This window comes from Nomascus leucogenys, chromosome 10 (assembly GCF_006542625.1).
Source record: "Nomascus leucogenys isolate Asia chromosome 10, Asia_NLE_v1, whole genome shotgun sequence".
Classification (NCBI taxonomy): Eukaryota; Metazoa; Chordata; class Mammalia; order Primates; family Hylobatidae; genus Nomascus; species Nomascus leucogenys.
Window position 1 is genome coordinate 88,492,114 of NC_044390.1, and position 19,682 is coordinate 88,511,795.

Below are 19,682 nucleotides of genomic sequence, written 5' to 3' on the forward strand. Positions count from 1 at the left end.
AGAGTGGAGCCCTATCTCACAGTATATACAAAAATTAACTCAAAATTATTCAGACTTAAACATAAGCATTAAAACTATAATACTGTGAGAAGAAAACATAGGAGAAAATCACCATGACATTAGATTTGTCAATATCTTAGATATGATACCAAAAACACAAGCAACAAAAGAAAAATAAATTGGACTTCATAAAAAGTTTAAACTTTTATATATCAAAAGACACTATCAAGAAAGTGAAAAGACCAAACACAGAACAGGAGAAAATATTTGTAAATTATATATCTGATAAGGGTCTAGTATCCACAATATATAAACAATTTTTACAAGTGAACATCAAAAAGATAAACAACTCAGTTAAAAAACAGTAAAGGATCTGAATAGATGTTTCTCCAAAGAACATATGCAAATGGCCAATAAGCACATGAAAAGATACTCAACATCATTAGTCATTAGAGAAATACATATCAAAATCACAATGAGACACCACTTCATACCCACTAGGAAGGATATAATAATAAAAAATGGAAAATAACAAGGGTTGGCAAGATTGTGGAGAAATTGGAACCCTCATACATTGCAGGTGGAAACAAAATGGTGCAGCCACTGTGGCATTTCCTTAAGAAGTTAAACACAAAATTATCATGTCTCAGCAATTCCATTCACAGGCATCAAATGAAAACAGGTATTCAAGGCCGGGCACGGTGGCTAACGCCTGTAATCCCAGCACTTTGGGAGGCCAAGACGGGCGGATCACGAGGTCAGGAGATCGAGACTATCCTGGCTAACACAGTGAAACCCCATCTCTACTAAAAATACAAAAAATTAGCTGGGCGTGGTGACGGGTGCCTGTAGTCCCAGCTACTCGGAAGGCTGAGGCAGGAGAATGGCGTGAACCCGGGAGGCGGAGCTTGCAGTGAGCCGAGATTGCACCACTGCACTCCAGCCTGGGTGACAGAGCCAGACTCCGTCTCAAAAAAAAAAAAAAAAAAAAAAAGAAAACAGGTATTCAAACAAAAACTGTACAGAAATGTAAAGAGCCGCTATTCATAATAGCCAAAAGGTAGAAACGACTCAAATGTCCATCAGCTGATGAATGGATAAGCAAAATGTGATCTAACCATACAGTGAAATATTCTTCAGCCATGAAAAAGAATGAAGCACTGATACCTATTGCTACATGGATAAAACCTAAAAACATCAAGCTAAGTAAAATAAGCCAATCAAAAAAGGCCACATTTATATGAGTCCAATTATGCAAACTGTTCAGAATAGGCAAACTCATAGAGATAGAAACCGGTGAGAGGTTACCAGAGGCTGGGGGAAGGGAGGACTGGGGAAGGACTGCTTAATGGGTACAGTTTCCTTTTTTGTGTAATGAAAATAGTCTGAAATTAGACAGCAGTAATGGTTGCACAATGTTGTCAATATTCTCAAAACCACTGAAATGTACACTTTAAAATGGTTAAAGTGGTAAATCTTGTGTTATGTACTTTTTTTTTTTTTTTTGAGATGGAGTCTCGCTCTGTTGCCCAGGCTGGGAGTACGGTGGCATGATCCCGGCTCACTGCAACCTCCGCCTCCCAGGGTCAAGCGATTTTGTCTGCCTCAGCCTCCCGAGTGGCTGGGATTACAGGCATGCGCCATCATGCCCGGCTAATTTTTGTATTTTTAATAGAGATGGGGTTTCACCATGCTGGCCAGGCTGGTCTCGAACTCCTGACTTTGTGATCTGCCCACCTCGGCCTCCCAAAGTGCTAGGATTACAGGCATGAGCCACCACGCCTGGCCATGTACATTTTATCTCAAGAAAAAAAAAAAGAATCACTAAGGAAGGTGGTAAGAAACAGATCCCTTAGCTCCACCCCTAGAGATTCTGACTCCACAGGTCTGAGGCAAGGCCTCAGGTATGAAGATATTTTTTAAATCTCCACAATAATTCTAATGTACAACCAGTGTGGAGAACCTCCACTTTAATTAATAAATTCTTCCAGTGAGTTTGACCTTCACTCATTCATTGATTAATATTTATTGAAAGCCTTCTATGTGTAGGGCCTATAAGGTACCAGGGAATATAGATGAAAATGAAGAGTCAATTCCTTTGTGGCCTTTACTGGGGGAAAAAGAAAACAAACATAAAATACAATTTGATTTCCAAAAGCTTTCAGTGAACATCTGTGTTCCTCATTTCTTTATTCACATCCCCTTGTTGCTAAATCAAGCATCACTCTGTGTCAGCTAATCATTAATATGATGCAGGTGTTCTCACTGAAGAGGCGAGTCCTCCTTACTGAATACACAGCTCAGGAAAGCCAGTGCCACTGGAAGGTGTCAGTTTGTCACCAGGTTCACACCTCCACAGGCTTCCTTGGAGGGCTTGCACATGAAGACTACCTTTCCAGACTTCAATACGAACAAATGAAAACTCATTATCCTTTCAATACTCAAACGTAGTCACAGACTCACCAGCTCTTGAGCACAAATATGTGCTATAAAAACAGAGATCGGCTTACCTGCGCAAAAGCCAAGTTCAGCACTGTTTCAGAGGCCAAGTACTGTAACCGGTACTCCTTGGAGAGGGCCAGAGCCTGCAGGAGCATGGGCAGCGCGATGGTAGGGGAGGAAGATCGCCAGTACAGCTCTGCCACGGACAGTAGGACACTGACCGTAAAGAGGAAAACACAGGATGAGAAGATCCACCACCACATCTCCATGAGATGCACAAGAGACCCCTTACCTGATCACCATTTCTGTGTTCTTCAGTTTCTGACAATGAACCAACAATTTTTGTAAAAGCTTATGTGCCTCTGACATTTGGTTCTGAGCTTGTAATACAACTGCTTTCCTGAAACAGAATCAAAATGAACACAAGTGTTTTAACTAGTCACTTTGAGGGTAAGAATCTCAATTTATTCAACTGCGCTATAAACCTCCCAAGGGAAAAAACTGTGCCTGATTTAATTTTTGTTGAAAGAGGCTGAGCGCGGTGGCTCACACCTGTAATCCCAGCACTTTGAGAGGCCGAGGTGGGCGAATCACAAGGTTAGGAGCTCGAGACAAGCCTGGCCAACATGGTGAAACCCTGCCTCTACTAAAAATACAAAAAATTAGCTGGGCGTAGTGGCAGGCACCTGTAATCCCAGCTACTCGGAAGGCTGAGGCAGGAGAATCACTTGAACCCAGGAGGCAGAGATTGCAGTGAGCTGAGATCGTGCCACTGCACTCCAGCCTGGGCGACAGAGTGAGACTATGCCTCAAAAAAAAAATTTTTTTGTTGTTGAAAGAATAAATTGTATGTGTGTATGAATGTGTGTGTGAGCATGTATGTGAGCATGCTGTGTATACACACACACACACACACACACGCATGCAGGAAAAATTCTGGAATTATAGATAAGAGCATGTTAATGATTATCTCTGGGAGATACTTATTTTCTTCATTTTGCTTATCTGTATTTTCTTTTTTTTTTTTTTGGAGATGGAGTCTCACTCTGTTGCCTGGGCTGGAGGCAATGGTGCGATCTTGGCTCACTGCAACCTCCGCCTCATGGGTTCAAGCAATTCTCCTCCCTCAGCCTCCCAAGTAGCTGGGATTACAGGCACCCACCACCACGCCGGCTAATTTTTTGTACTTTTAATAGAGAGAGGGTTTCACCATGTTGGCCAGGCTGGTCTCAAACTCCTGACTTCAAGTGATGTGCCCGCCTCAGCCTCCCAAAGTGCTTGGATTACAGGTGTGAGCCACCACGCCCAGCTGCTTACCTGTATTTTCTTATTCCCAGTAATAAATAGGAAAAAAAGTTTTTTTCTAAGCTAAAATAAATTAATGCACATATAGAACAAAAACAAAACCATTTAACAATTATTTTATTCTGGGGTTAGAGTTTTCAAGGTTTCTTACCGATAAACACCCTCTATGCTATTGAGAGCTGTGATTCCTGTAACAAGTGAATCAGCCAAATGATATTTGCCATCATTCATTGCTCTGTCAAACTGTATTTTCTGATCACATAGCATCCATAGCTAGTAAGAAAAAAACACAATTAAGTACAAAATGGCAAATGTTCATCTTACTTAATGGGTATATGAAAGTATTTTGGATTGCTTAGCAAATATCCTTACAATAATTCACACACATTCTTTTTTGGGGGATTTAAAATTTTTTTAAAATATCTCAAGTATGTGAAAAAGCACAGAGAATAAAATAGCAGATACATGTGTGCCAACCATCAACTTTGTCAACTCACATTTCGCTTTATCTGCTTCATATACTATTAGATACCAATGAAGTCCTTTGCAAATTCTACTTCTTTCTCTTTTTTCAAAGTAGGCACTCAATTTGGTATTTATCATTCTCATTCATGTTTTTTATACTTTTACAACATATACCCTTGTCTCTAAACAACACAGAGTATGAGCCTGTTTTTAAACTTTATATAAATAATATCATACTTATAAGCATTCTTTGACAAGTTCCTTTTTAGCTCAATATTATTTTTCTGAGGGGAGATTATGTCCCACTTTATATTATAATAAAAGCTATTCTTATCAGAAATAAATCTATTGCCATGCAAAAGGCAGATTACCTGGGCATGCTGACTATTAGGCGGAAATCGTTCCTTCAAGTGCTTTAACACTTCAGAAGCTGCAGCAAAACAGCCCTAAAGTGGAAAGACACAATTTGATCAGCATAACCTGTGTTGAAGCCACACCTGCTGTACCATGCACAGATGGTGAGAGATTCACCTGTTCCTGTTCTTGATGCAGCAACCTGGTCAGAGACTCAAATTTCTTTTCTTTTTTTTTTTTTGAGACAGAGTCTCGCTCTGTCGCCCTGCTGGAGTGCAGTGGCACCATCCTGGCTCATTGCAAGCTCCGCCTCCCGGGTTCACGCCATTCTCCTGCCTCAGCCTCCTGAGTAGCTGGGACCACAGGTGCCTGCCACCATGCCTAGCTAATTTTTTTGTATTTTTAGTAGAGACGGGGTTTCACTGTGTTAGCCAGGATGGTCTCGATCTCCTGACCTCGTGATCCGCCCGCCTCAGCCTCCCAAAGTGCTGGAATTACAGGCGTGAGCCACCGCGCCCGGCCAGAGACTCAAATTTCTAAGGGCCATTTTTTAAAGCTAATACATTTTATTTTTTAAAAAAATTTAAGGCCAGGCATGGTGGCTAACTCCTGTAATCCCAGCACTTTGGGGGGCCAAGACAGGTGGATCACCTGAGGTTGGGAGTTTGAGACCAGCCTGACCAACATGGAGAAACCCCATCTCTACTAATAATACAAAATTAGCTGGGCATGGTGGCTCATGCCTGTAATCCCAGCTACTTGGGAGGCTGAGGCAGGAGAATTGCTTGAATCCAGGAGGCGGAGGTTGCGGTGCACTGAGATCGTGCCATTGCACTCCAGCTTAGGCAACAAGAGCAAAACTCCATCTCAAAAAAAAAAAAAATTTTTTTTAATTACACACGTAAGACATATCTGTTCTAGAAAAACACTTACAAAATACATGTAAACAAGAACAGACAAATTACTTTTTTTTTTTTTTTTTTTTTTTATGAGACAGGGTCTTGCTCTGTTTCCCAGGCTAGAGTGCAGCAATGGCTTGATCTCAGCTCACTGCAGCCTCAACTTCCTAGGCTCAATCAATCCTCTCATCTCAGCCTCCCGATAGCGGGGAATACAGGTGCATGCCACCACACCTGGCTACACAAAATCCTTTTTTTTTTTTTTTTTTTTTTTTTTTGAGACAGAGTCTTGCTCTGTCACCCAGGCTGGAGTGCAGTGGCGTTATCTTGACTCACTGCAACCTCCTCCTCCTGGGTTCTAGCAATTCTGATGCCTTAGCCCCCACCTCCCGAGTAGCTGGAATTACAGGCGCGTGCCACCATGCTCAGCTAATTTTTGTATTTTTAATAGAGGCAGAGTTTTGCCATGTTGGCCAGGCTGGTCTCAAACTCCTGGCCTCAAGCAATCCACCCACCTCAACCTCCTCAAGTGCTGGGATTACAGGCATGAGCCAATGTGCCCGGCTGACAAATTACTTTTGGGTTTTGTTGTTGTTGTTGCTCTTTTTTTTTTTTTTTTTTTTTTTTGAGACAGAGTCTCACTCTGTCACCAGGCTGGAGTGCAGTGGCATGATCTCAGCTCACTGCAACCTCTGCCTCCCGGGTTCAAGCGATTCTCCTGCCTCAGCCTCCTGAGTAGCTGGGATTACAGGTGCATGCCACCACGCCCAGCTAATTTTTGTATTTTTAGTAGAGACAGGGTTTCACCATGTTGGTCAGGCTGGTCTCGATCTCGTGACCTCATGATCCACCCGCCTTGGTGTCCCAAAGTGCTGGGATTACAGGCGTGAGCCACTGTGCCCGGCTTACATATATTTTTATAAATTACTTATAACACTGTTTACCACATGGTAAGCATCCAATGAATATTTGTTGAATTAATAAATCTTTCAATGTCAATAAATACAAATCTATATCATCATAGTATTTTATCGGGAAAATCAATTATGGTACATGAAAATAATCTAGTTTTTGATATTTTGGTTATTTCTAATATTTTCCATTTAAAAAATGCTACAACGAATATCTTGGTGCATAGAGCTTTGCATACTTGTCCAATTATTTCCTTAGCATAAAACCTTAGAAGTAGGCTGGGTGCGGTATCTCATGCCTGTAATCCCAGCACTCTGGGAGGCCAAGGAGGGCAGATCACTTGAGGCCAGGAGTTTGAGACCAGCCTGGCCAACATGGTGAAACCCCGTCTCGACTAAAAGTACAAAAAAATAAGCCGGGCGCGGTGGCGGGCACCTGTAATCCCATCTACTCAAGAGGCAAAGGCAGGAGAATTGCTTGAACCCAGGAGGCAGAGGTTGCAGTGAGCTGAGATCATGCCACTGCACTCCAGCCTTGGCCCCAGAGTGAAACTCCATCTCAAAAACAAAAACAAACAACAAACAAACAAAAAACCTTAGAAGTAAAAATGACAGGCACTTTTAAGTTCTTTGACATATATTACCGTATAGAAATGTACCAAGTACTTTCATACCAGAACTCTATGTGCTTTTCCTCCTCTGATACTGAAGTATCTTTGCTTATGTAATTGGTGAAAGTAGTAACTTAACTGCTTTAAATTTAATTTCAATGACTAGATTGAAATGTTTTCATGTTTTTGGGCCATGCTTTTTCTCTGAATGTACATTCATGACTTTTTATACTCTTATATCGTCGGGATGTTTATCTTTTTTTTTGAGACAAGGTTTTGCTCTATTGCCCAGGCTGGAGTGTAGTGGTGCAATCTCAGCTCATTGCAACCTCTGCCTCCTAGGCTCAAGCAATCCTCCCACCTCAGCCTCCCTAGTAGCTGGAACTACAGGCGTGCACCACCACACACCACACCCAGCTAATTTTTGTATATTTTGTAGAGACGAGGTTTTGCCATGTTGCACAGGCTGGTCTCAAACTCCTGAGCTCAAGTGATCCGCCTGCTTCAGCCTCCCAAAGTGCTGGGGTTACAAGTATAAAGATAAACAGCGCCCAGCTGGGAGTTTTATCTTATTGATCCTGAAATCTTTTCAATTTGTCTCAACCCTTTCATGAGGTAATGCACTTTTTGTCTACACAGAAGCTCAGACCACAAGTGGAATTTTATTTGAAGTGAATAAGCAGAAATTACAGAGAATTACAATAAAAGATCATTATTCCCGTGATTTTAACTGGCCAGTCTCGCCAATTATTTTCATGACTGCCACAGGGAGTCGGGCATGGGGATATAGATCCTGCAGTATCCCCCAAAAATATTCCCATCGTGGCCTGCAATTCCTGAGACTGAGAGAGGAGTGATATAACATGAGCTAGAATTACACAGAAAGAGCAAAGGAGAATGGTTATATTCGAAAAAGAATTCACTCTACCTCCTCTGGGTTGCAAGAGGAAGCTCAGAAAGCAGTTCTGATCCCCATAACTTATTTATAGGTTTACCGAAACCCCAATCACTCCCATACCACAAAACAAAGTGCACCATCCAATTTACTTGGAGGAAGTTTCAGAAGCAGATACAAAAGAAAGAAAAGAGTAACTGGAGACTCATGATAAAGCTGCCTTCTCTGCAGCTGGCCAAACTTAATTTCACAAGTATGAGTCTAACTTGTCTAATTAAAAATGTGACAGTCATCAGCCCAGTAAGTATATATATATCCACATGGTTGATGTTCTAAAACTAGAAAGATCTAAGGCAAGATGAAGAAAGGGGTAAAGGACTGACTTAAAAAAAAAAGGCAGCTACCTTCTAGTTGTGTACTAAAAGGCTTCCTAACACACCCTGGCTGTTGAAGCCAAACAATGATTGGGTCAGCAGGTTTTTCACATAAGCCTAGAGGTGAAAGGGAGATGAAGATGGCATTATTAATATAGACCCAAAGAGCATGGTTACTTTTTAGGGTCTTACTCCCAGAAAAAAAAAGACACAAAATTCTAACAAATGGCCTTGAACAAAGTTACAAGGCTAAAGAATTGAGCCACAAGGCACTGCGACTCACACCTGTAATTCCAACACTTTGGGAGGCCAAGGCACGAAGATCACTTGAGGCCAGGAGTTCAAGACCAGCCTGGGCAACACAACATAGAAAGATTCCATCTCTAAGAAACAAGAATTAAAATAATTAGCTGGGTGAGGTGGTGTGCACCTGTAGTACCAGCTACTAGGCAGGTTGAGGTGGAGTTCAAGGCTGCAGTGAGCTATGATCGTGCCACCGCACTCCATCCTGGGCAACAGTGAGACCGCATCTCTTAAAAAAATAAAAAATACGCTGGGTGTCGTAATCCCAACACTGTGACACTCAAGTGGGAGGAATGCTTGAGCCCAGAAGTTTGAGACTGGCCTGGGCAACACAGTGAGATTCCATCTCTACAAAAAGATATTTTAATTAGCTGTGTGGTAGCACGCTCCTGTAGTCTTAGCTACTCAGGAGGCTGAGGTGGGAGGATCACTTGGGCTCAAACCCAGAAGGTTGAGGCTGCAGTTTGCTGTGATTGCACCACTACATTCCAGCCCTGGTGATAGAGCGAGACCCTGTCTCAAAAAAAATTAAAAATTGGCTGGGCGCGGTGGCTAACGCCTATAATCCCAACACTTTGGGAGGCCGAGGCAGGTGGATCATTTGAGGTCAGGAGTTTGAGACAAGCTTGGCCAACATGGTAAGACCCCATCTCTACAAAAAATACAAAAATTAGCTGGGAGTAGTGGCACACACCTGTAATCCCAGCTACTTGGGAGGCTGAGATAAGAGAATCGCTTGAACCTAGGAGGCGGAGGTAGCAGTGAGCTGAGATCACACCATTGCACTCCAGCCTGGGTGACAAGAGTGAGACTCCCTCTCAAAAAAATAAAATTAAATTTAAAATAAATTTAAAATTAAAAATTAAAAAAAAGAATTGAACCAAGACTAAGGTTTTTGAAAAGTAGTTTTCTATTCTAATAGTAAAAAAAAATAATTTCGCCAGGCACGGTGGCTCACATCTATAATCCTAGCACTTTGGGAGGCTGAGGCAGGCAGATCACCTGAGGCCAGGAGTTCGAGACTATCCTGGCTAACATGGTGAAACCTCATCTCTATTAAAAATACAAAAATTAGCTGGGCATGGTGGTGTACACCTATAGTCCCAGCTATTCGGGAGGCTGAGAAACAAGAATTGCTTGAACCCCAGAGGCGGAGGTTGCAGTGAGCTGAGATCGTGCCACTGCACTCCAGACTGGGCGACAGAGCGAGACTCCATCTCAAAAAAAACTAAATACTTCAGTATGTTCACCGACTCATTCATTACCAGATGCTTCTCTTATCCAAGGCACCAGGAAAGGAAGAGAAGTGATGTTAAGGAGGTGCCAGTGCCACGAAGAGAGAAGAAACAAGCGAGAGACAGACCTGCAACATTCCCAGGGAAAGGCAACCAGCCAGCCCTTTCGACCTCAGAAAACATGGGCAGTGCTTCCTAGACATGGGAAGAAATCAGCTGGCAAAGGCGCCATGGAACCCATCAGTCAGGGCCCATCCACCCCTCAGTTTACACAGCCATGTAAGAGACTGTAAAATGCTAACATGTTTGCTATAGGGAAGTATTTCTAGACTTCTGAAAGGAGTGGAAACCACCCAAAAATCTTTAGGCTGCAATTAGGGAATGTTGAGTGTTATGATGCAATCTAACAGTAACAGGTATCACAAAGAGTAAGAGAAAAATATGACCGAGGAAACATCTGGATTGCCACGGCAGTGTTTACTGAGATGGAGGGCTTTAGATAAAATAGCTTTCCCTGACTCTTTCCCATGAAAGAAGATATTTTGAATAAAGGGAAGATAAAGCCTACAGTAGCAGAAGAGATACTTTAATTGATCCCTTATAAAGAGAATCTCGTCAAATTACTTGGGCTGTAAGTCATCAAGATTATGTCCCATTCCCACTGCTCTTCCTCGGAGTCAACCAGGTATCGGCTGGAGACCTGCCTCTGACATTTACGGGTGTTGGATACAGGATTTAGCTCCCAGGACCTCAGTCTTTAGTTCTGTGAAATAGGGATAACAACAAACCTGAGCCCATGAAGTGGATTCTATGAGACAGTACCCATAAAATAGGCACAGGGACTGGCACAGAACAAATTTACAACCAACATAAGTTATTATGATCTCATCTGTACTTCCATTATACTCTCCTCGCTCCTAAAACACACAAACCTCTACTACCTTAAATGTCAAAGAATCCTATTTATTTCCTTAGTTACATGAAACTGGCTGACCTCTTACAATTCTCTTCACTGATGCCAAAAAAAGACCCCAAATTCAACCAACTTTGCAGACTCCATGCTTGGTCCCCTTCCACTGGTGGGATTTCACTCTTTCAGCCAGAGTGTCGAGCAGACCTATCCAAGACGTGTCCAGTGCTTTCCTCAAGCACTAGAGGAAAGAAATGGTAGAGCCTCCATTGCCCCAGAAGCACGTGGGCCCGGCCACCTGCCTACCTGCTCCGCGTGTAGCTCTGCGAGGTGGCAGAGTGCGACAGCAAAGGACTCCGTGTTGTTCTGCTGCACGCCCGCATTCACCGCCTCCAGGCTGTTCATGCTCAGCAACATCTGGGCCTGTTGCAGTGCCATGGTGCTGGGTGGGGAGAGGGAACAGGATTTCCTTTCAGCAGCAGACCTGGCTGCGCTTTGGCCATGCCCGTCAGCTATCTTGAGTGGAGGTGTAAAGTCAAACACCTCATAGGCTCTGGCTTTCTTGGGAGCAGCTGCCTCCCAGTGCCAGCAACCTTGCCCTCAGGATAAGAAAAGCAGAAAAGCATCCTGGATGTGCAGCGCGAGGAGACACGTAGTGGTTAGGGCACAGCTGGGAGTGCGTGCTCCCAGATCCCCCCGCCCCCACCCCATGTTCCCTGCAGTCATAGTATGTTAATTAGTTTTCACGGGTGAATTCAGACCCGATGCCATCCTGGCACAGGCTGCTCTGGCAATGTAAGCAGTGGCCAGTGTCTGCAGCTGTTTCAGAGCACACCGTGCCAAAAAATTATCTGAAATACAAAAACAAGACTGGTAAAAAAGGCACTTCCTTTCATTACTGAATTCCTAGAAACAGATTGTCTAAGTGAGGGGTGAGGTAGCGACAGAACTCCAGGATTAAAATGCGGCAACAAAGTTTACTTCCAGGCTAAAAGTGGCTAAATGTGAAAGTACACAAGAAGCTGAAAATATTCCACAGAAAACACCTCAGTTAATAGAAAAGCAACTTTCTTTACACAATAGCTTTGGGGTTCAGGTGACACTCAACTAGAGCAACCATGGATCATGCCTCCTATAAATAGGAAGAAAGGTTCCTGTCACAGAGCAGAGGAGCCCGGTGCTTGGAGTCAGATGACGTGGGTTTGAGTCCTTTCTCTGTCACTTGTTAACTGCATTTGTGATCTCGTGTAGATCAGATGTGTGAACCTTGGTTTACTCTCCCAGCATGGAGATCACCCACCCATTACCTCACAAAGTGGTTGGGAGGAGTAAGAAGGAACATGCATGGGAAAAAACTTTTCAGTCTGTGCAAAATACAAAATGTTTTAGACTATAAAACATTCTGTCTAATCCCCTGCAGGAACAACATCTATCCAAGGCAGGTAAATCTCGTATGTATGGCCTTTCACAGAACCAGCTTGCTAGCTCCTGCTTCTCTCTAAAGAATTCACACCCCCAGGGCCTTGGGAGACCTACCTGCGGCCATACAGCCTCCAGATGGCCGTTTTCTGTGCGATGCTGATATCGATGAGCTCTGACAGGCTGTGTTTCCAGTGCAGGAGGTCAGAGTCCTTTAGGGCATCCATCAGCTTGTTTGCCGTCTTCCCAGCAAAAGCTCTCTGTTGAACAAGGGACTGTATTCCCAGGGAGGCGAGGTACTAAGGGGACAGATATACCCACGACCCAAGATAGAGATTACATGACAGAATTTGTTTTGCTCTTCAGAAATGTGGTGGATTTCACATTTCAGCACATGCACAGTGACAGCACTATTTAAAAGGAAAGTACCTATAACCTGGCCTTAACCCTGATCCATACGAGATGTGTTCCTGAAAAACTGGGTCTGGGAGAGAGGCAGAGGGTACACGGGAAAGAGCCAGCAGGGCTTTAGCATTAGATGGACCTGGACTTAAACACTGCCTCTGCTACTTACTGTGTGACTTAGGGCCAGTCACTTAGCTTCTTAGCTAAGCCTCAGCTTCCTCATCTGTAAAATGGGCATCAAACCTATCATAAAGAATTATCGTAAGGATTACAATGAAATAATAGATGTCAAACAGTGCTGCGCACATATGTAATTGGAGATCAAAACAGGATGCTTATCATGAGCAACAAAATTATCTTGTCATTAACTTTTGGTGTCATCTTCAAGGATGAAAGCTCAACTAAAAAATGCCAGCTTAAATTCATGGCAAAAATTGTAGTTAAGCCTACACTTACTTCAAGGAGCCACTTTTGTCATTGTAATCAATTCTGTACGTATAAATTTCTTTCCCAAGTGTGAATCAATGGACAAGCTACAGATTTGTTTTTTGGTTTTAGGGTTGTTTTTGAGACGGAGTCTTGCTCTGTCGCCCAGGCTGGAGTGCAGTGCTGCAATCTTGGCTCACTGCAACCTCCGCTTCCCAGGTTCAAGCAATTCTTCTGCCTCAGCCTCCGGAGTAGCTGGGATGGGACTACAGGCACCCGCCACCACGCCCAGCTAATTTTTGTATTTTTAGTAGAGACGAGCTTTCACCATACTGGTCAGGCTGGTCTCAAACTCCTGACCTCATGATCCACCCGCCTCGGCCTCCCAAAGTGCTGGGATTATAGGCGTGAGCCACCACGCCAGGCCGATTTTAAAGTGTATACATTAAATTACTGCATGTAATTACTTTCCATTTTACTGAAGTCTGTCACAAACTTCATAAGACAGAATGCTTAAGCAGTCCCACTGCCTATGGTCTAGTTTTCAACAGGTGTTTCTGAGAGAGAATAAGGTTCTCCAAGCTTGTGCTTTTTTTTTTTTTTTTTTTTGAGATGGAATTTCATTCTTGTCCAGGCTGGAGTGCAATGGTGCAATCTCGGCTCACTGCAATCTCCGCCTCCCAGGTTCAAGTGATTCTCCTGCCTCAGCCTCCTAAGTAGCTGGGATCACAGGCATGTCCCACCACACCCAGCTAATTTTGTATTTTTAGTAGAGAGGCGGTTTCACCATGTTGGCCAGGCTAGTCTCGAACTCCTGACCTCAGGTGATCCACCCATCTCAGCCTCCCAAAGTGCTGGGATTACAGGTGTGAGCCACCACGCCTGGCTAGATAAGCCTTTTCAATGCCCCTCTGTGTATGTCATTGAGGACTATAATTCATGGCCTTCCCTATCAAAATGAGAAAGGACAAATTTGCCTGTCAGGTTTACTAGTTCCTGGCTTTGTTTATTGTTTAAAACAAGGATCAGCAAACTTGCTCTACAAAGGGCCAGAGAGTAAATAATTTCGATTTTTCAGGCCACATTTGGTTTCTGTCACATATTTTTTCTCTGTTGTTGATTTTTTTTCCACAATCACTTAAAAATGTAAAATCCACTCAGCTTGAAGCCCCTAAGTAGGCAGAAAGCCAGATTTGGCCCAAGGGCTGGGAAAGTTCACCAATCCCTGGTTTAAAAATAAGCCTTTGCTAAAATTTTTCTAAGTGACTGTGCTAAATTAATGTTGCTCAATAAACTAAACAATGATCTCTTATCAAATTGGTAAAGGGAATTTCCACAGATGTTATTAGGATACAGGGAACAGAGAGAAACCTACCACACAGAATTTAGTGGTCTGATTAATAATTAAAGTCATACGAAACTGCCAAGAATAAAACCACACTTTGAAACCCATTCTAAATCTATCGCTGGTTAATGACAGAGGTGGGCAGAAAAAGAGACAAAGGCTCGACCATTTATGGAAACAATCTCACAGAAAGATGAGCCTTACCGGTAACCCAAAATGTACTGCCTTCTTCACAGAATGCTCCAGCAGAACATAGCTATCGGATCTCTTCTGCCCCAGCACATAAAGCCAGCTCTGGCAAGAGAAATCATCAAAATATATCATAACAGTGGCAATGGCTGATGTTCTAGTGAAATATCAATGTGGTCATAAGAAAGAATTTAAAAGGGACAAAATGAATCCTCTCAAATACTCTTTCAAGAAATATCGTATAATAATAATAAAAAAAAAGAAATATCAAGAATCTCAATGAGACCTATCAAACATATCAACATCATTAAAACCAGGCTGAAATAAATGAGTCATTGTTCTGCTTCACCTGACAGCCACTGAGTGGCAGGTGTTTCAGAAAAAAAGCATGAAGCTCCTATATGGCCTTTAATTGAGAAATAAGATTCTCAGGTGCTTGTCAAGTAGCTTCTGTGTTCCACTTGCGCTGGTGATTTTGCTATTACAGGACAACATCTCACCCAGTTACTAAGTGTAGCATACACCTTTTGTTAATGCCAGTGCTAAATGTGATAAAGGTTTCTCTTCTTTCATGGCAAGTTGCATTAAACTTTGTAGACCAGATATATGCCAAAAGCAAAACAGATGTCATGAATTAAGAAAAATGAGTAAAGATAGGTTGCCCTTTCTGAATTCCCACGACCACCTAACTTGTTTCCTTTTGCTGCTGAAGATCTCTGCTCCAACTGCAAAACAACCCAATTCAAATGGGGCCTTGTGAAGGCCAATTCAACCCGTGAACAAAACTCCCAAGACCAGAGGATGGCCTCACCAAACAGTGCTGGAGACACACGTGATCGTTGGACTCCTGGGCAATCCTAATTGCCTCCTGCAGGGCGAGCTCTGCCTGTTGACTAATGACAGACTAAACATTAATATCCCATTAATAATCACAAACATGCATAAGCAACCATAGCAGGAAGTCATCTGTACACGGTCATCCAAATGCAGGTCTCTGGGTTGGAAGCTGTAACTATTTCTGGGCTTATTCTCTCAGAGGCGTGCCCCAACCCTAGCAGCAGAAAACACTGACAGAGGAAATGTAGGACATGTCTCTTCTAAGGGGAATTGCTACGAAAAGGGCATAAAGCAAAGGCTTTTATCTCTGCTCCTAAGATGTTTATTTTAAAGGTCCACTGCTGAGGGGAAGGGCAAGGAGAGGACATAATATTTTACTTTTCATGGCATTCCTTCCTACATTATTTGACCTTTTTTCTTACTATGTGCATTTGTTACTTTTATCATTTTTTCAAAATCACTTTTTTGTTTGTTTTGTTTTTTTTTTTTTGAGACGGAGTCTTGCTCTGCCGCCCAGGCGGGAGTGCAGTGGCGCAATCTCGGCTCACTGCAAGCTCCGCCTCCCGGGTTCACGCCATTCTCCTGGCTCAGCCTCTCCGAGTAGCTGGGACTACAGGCGCCTGCCACCACGCCCGGCTAATTTTTTTGTATTTTTAGTAGAGACAGGGTTTCACCGTGGTCTCGATCTCCTGACCTCGTGATCCGCCCGCCTCGGCCTCCCAAAGTACTGGGATTACAAGCGTGAGCCACCGCGCCCGGCCTGTTTGTTTGTTTTTTAGAGACAGGGTCTCCCTCTGTCACCCAGGCTGGCGTACAGTGGCACAATCCTAGCTCACTGCAGTCTTGAATTCCTGGACTCAGGCGATGGACCTCAGCCTCCTGAGTAGCTGGGACTAAGGCACTCACCACCATGCTTGGTCGGCTAATCTTTTAAAAAATAGATATAGTCTCACTATGTTCCCCAGGCTGGTAACTCCTGGCCTCAGGCGATCCTCCCACCTCAGCTTCCCAAGTAACTGGGACTACAGGCTCATATCACCATGCCCAGCTGATTTTTTTAAGGAGATAAAGTCTCACTGTGTTCCCCAGGCTGGTCTCCAACTCCTGGCCTCAAGCAATCCTCCTTCTTTGGCCTCCCAAAGTGCTGGGATTATAGACACGAGCTATGGTGCCCAGCCCAAAGCTAGTTTTAGAAAATATTTTGAGGATTCCCACTTCTGTTATATTTTTTCCTTTAAATCTCTGTTCAAATATTAAGTTGGCAGAGATCAAGGAGGGCTGATCTGCTACCTTTCTATTTAACCAGAGATTTACAAATTGAAGGAGTTGAGTGACCTATGCATGTATCTGGAGTAAGAGTGTTACTCAGGAAAACAAGAGCACTTCACCTTCACTTTCTAACCTCTTATCCTGGTCTATCACTATCTGAGATATTACAACTATGCTTAGCATTGTTTATTCCCTATTTCCCCTGATATAAGCTCTATAACAGGGTTTTTTTTCTTTGTCACTGCTGTATCCCTAGTACCTATAATAGTGCCTAGTACACAGTAAATGCTCAATAAACAACTACAAGGATTTTCAAGAAATCCTTTTAGCTAAGTGACAAAGATTTACACAGGCCCATAGATCCAGGACCAGAAACAAAGAAGCCTGGGCCTGAGTAAATCAGGAATTAAGGAAAATGTACACATTAATAAAAATCTACCTCTCCTCGTTTATATTGTGGCAATTAGCTGTCTACCCATTGATAATATTGTAAACATAGACAAATTCTGAGATGGGTGCAGTAGCTTATGCCTATAATACCAGCACTTTGGGAGGCCAAGGTGGGAGGATCACTTGAGACCAGGCATTCAAGAACTACCTGGGCAACATAGCGAAACCTTGTCTCTATATTTCTAAAAATAAAAAGAAATTCTGTTCATCAAAATATTATCTGTGGCCAGGCGCAGTGACTCATGCCTGTAATCCCAGCACTTTGGGAGGCTGAGGCAGGTGGATCACCTGAGGTCAGCAGTTCGAGACCACCCTGACCAATATGGTGAAACCCCATCTCTACTAAAAATACAAAAATTAGCTGGGTGTGGTGGCATGCACCTGTAGTCCCAGCTACTCCGGACGCTGAGACAGAATTACTTGAACCTGGGTGGCGAGGTTGCAGTGAGTCAAGATCGAGCCACTGCACTCCAGCCTGGGCAACAGAGCAAGACTCCATCTCAAAAAATAAATTAATTAATTAATTAAATAAAGATTATTTGTATCCAGAAGGCTGTGTACAAATTTCTAACCCCCAGGGGAAGCAGTTCCTTACTAAGTTAAATAGGTTATTGGTAAATATTAAAAATGGCATTTCTATTATTTTTGAGTACATAAAAAAAATGAAAGGCTCTGATCAAGAGGTTATTAAATGTGGGAAGACCAAAAGAAGTTAGTTATTACAAGATATCATGGAGTGTTGCAAAAATCATGGAGTTTTGAGGAGCCTTAAACATATTTGGGTACAACCATCAATCCGATGTTTGAATACCCTTGATAACATCTTTGGTCTAGGCCTCAGCACCCCACTGACACCTTCCTCAGAGGGTTCAATAAGGGGAAACTGTTTCCTTATAATGAGCAGAAATATTTTTTCCTTTAACCTACACTTACTTACCAGCTCTCAATCTTCTCCTGTGGCCATACCCTCGATCAATCTAAGCTCTTTTCACATGACCTTTTACTACATGAAGATGTCAAACACATGCTTGGATAAGTCATTTTTTTCCAGGCTAAACATCTCACATCCCTCCCACATTACTTATATGATATGGCTTTGAATGTCGCAACACCCTGAGACTGTTCCCCACACAAGCTTCAGCTTGTCTACATCCCTTTTAAAACCTCACAACTGGGTGGGCCCAGTGGCTCATGCTTATAATCCCAGCACTTTGGAAGGCCAAGGTGGGAGGATTGCTTGAAGCCAGGAGTTTGAGACCAGCCTGGTTAACATAGCAAGATCCTATCTCTACAAAAACTAATTTTTAAAAAAATTAGCTGGGCATTGTGGTGCATGCCTGTAGTCACAGCTAGGAGGCTGAGATGGACTGCTTGCTTGAGCCCATGAGTTTGAGGTTACAGTTAGCTATGATCACACCACTGTACTCCAGCCTGGGTGACTGAGTGAGACTTTGTCTCTTAAAAACAAAAACCAAAACCTGACAACCAGAAATAAAAAGAATTCCCTAGGTGCTGCCTGACACACAGAGAAAGGGATAGAAGTCTCCATTATTGAACTGTGAACACTATGCTCCCATTCATACACGCTATAGTCTGTATAGAAGGATGCCTATAGCAAAGACCACACTTGTCTCAACTGGTAAAAAGCCACAGGGCAGGTGGGGGGTGAAGGGATCTTTGAATTAGTAATTTCCCACCTTTCACCATTATTTACATTATTTCATTATTTCCAAGATCGTCTCCACGTTTTGAAAGTTGTTTTATCTACTTAATTCTATTTACTAAAAAATAATTGACCGATTTTCCTATTTCTATTCATTAAAAACAGAGGCATACTGAGGCAACAGTATAAACCAGTGTCACCTGACTGAGCAGCCTGAATTCTACCTGAAAGCAAACATGACTTTTAGTAAGCCTATGTAGTCTTTCATCCAGTAAAGGTACAACTGCCTTCTGGCTTTTTGAAATACTAAAAATAGCTTCTGCATCCCCATTTTTACCTCCAAAAAATCCTTTAGGGACTCTCTGGCCTAATGACCTAATTTCCTTTTCACTGAACGGCCTGTTGTTCTTAGAAGTAATGAAAGAGGCTAGGCACTAAGACGGCAATGCTACATAGTGACACTAGGGGGCAGACTATTTAGGCAGAAGGTTTTCATTAACTCTGTTCCAGTGCCAAAAAGGTTCCCTCTATGGAAGTTACTGACTAGTCCAGGTTGATGAGCTTTTTTCTTTTCTTCTTTTTAAAAAATACATTTTTTAAAAATGCATCACGATTAACATTTGAGAATTCATTTCTTCCATTTCTTTTCCCTTTTCTTTTCTCCACAAAATAGCAAATCTTTATTTATTTTTTCTTTTTTTTTGAGACGGAGTTTCACTCTTGTTGCCCAGGCTGGAGTGCAATGGCGTGGTCTCAGCTCAATGCAACCTCCACCTCCCAGGTTCAAGCTATTCTCCTGCCTCAGCCTCCTGAGTAGCTGGGACTACAGGCGCCTGCCACCACACCTGGCTAATTTTTGTATTTTTAGTAGAGATGGGGTTTCACCATGTTGGCCAGGCTGGTCTTGAACTCCTGACCTCACGTGATCCACCCGCCTTGGCCTCCCAAAGTGCTGGGATTACAGGCATGAGCCAC

The 19,682-nt window shown here is 42.9% G+C and overlaps 1 protein-coding gene across 3 annotated transcripts in view; it reads right to left on the bottom strand.

The window, feature by feature from the left end:
• ANAPC5 (anaphase promoting complex subunit 5) overlaps positions 1 to 19,682 on the bottom strand; it is a 46,513-nt gene that overhangs the window by 7,678 nt on the left and 19,153 nt on the right. Inside the window, exons 8-15 of one of the 3 annotated variants that reach the window (XR_004032074.1) lie at positions 15,300 to 15,381; positions 14,504 to 14,593; positions 12,241 to 12,422; positions 11,011 to 11,146; positions 4,584 to 4,658; positions 3,899 to 4,020; positions 2,735 to 2,842; positions 2,511 to 2,638 (exon numbers count right to left, since the gene is read on the bottom strand). Coding sequence is in view for 2 of the 3 variants with exons in the window: in XM_003280302.2 (XP_003280350.1) it covers positions 2,511 to 2,658; positions 2,735 to 2,842; positions 3,899 to 4,020; positions 4,584 to 4,658; positions 11,011 to 11,146; positions 12,241 to 12,422; positions 14,504 to 14,593; positions 15,300 to 15,381 (943 nt within the window). In the remaining variant the exon portion in view is untranslated. Of the gene's footprint in view, positions 1 to 2,510; positions 2,659 to 2,734; positions 2,843 to 3,898; positions 4,021 to 4,583; positions 4,659 to 11,010; positions 11,147 to 12,240; positions 12,423 to 14,503; positions 14,594 to 15,299; positions 15,382 to 19,682 lie in introns of all 3 variants that reach the window. The other 2 variants (XM_003280302.2, XM_004089458.3) reach the window with 2 other exon arrangements.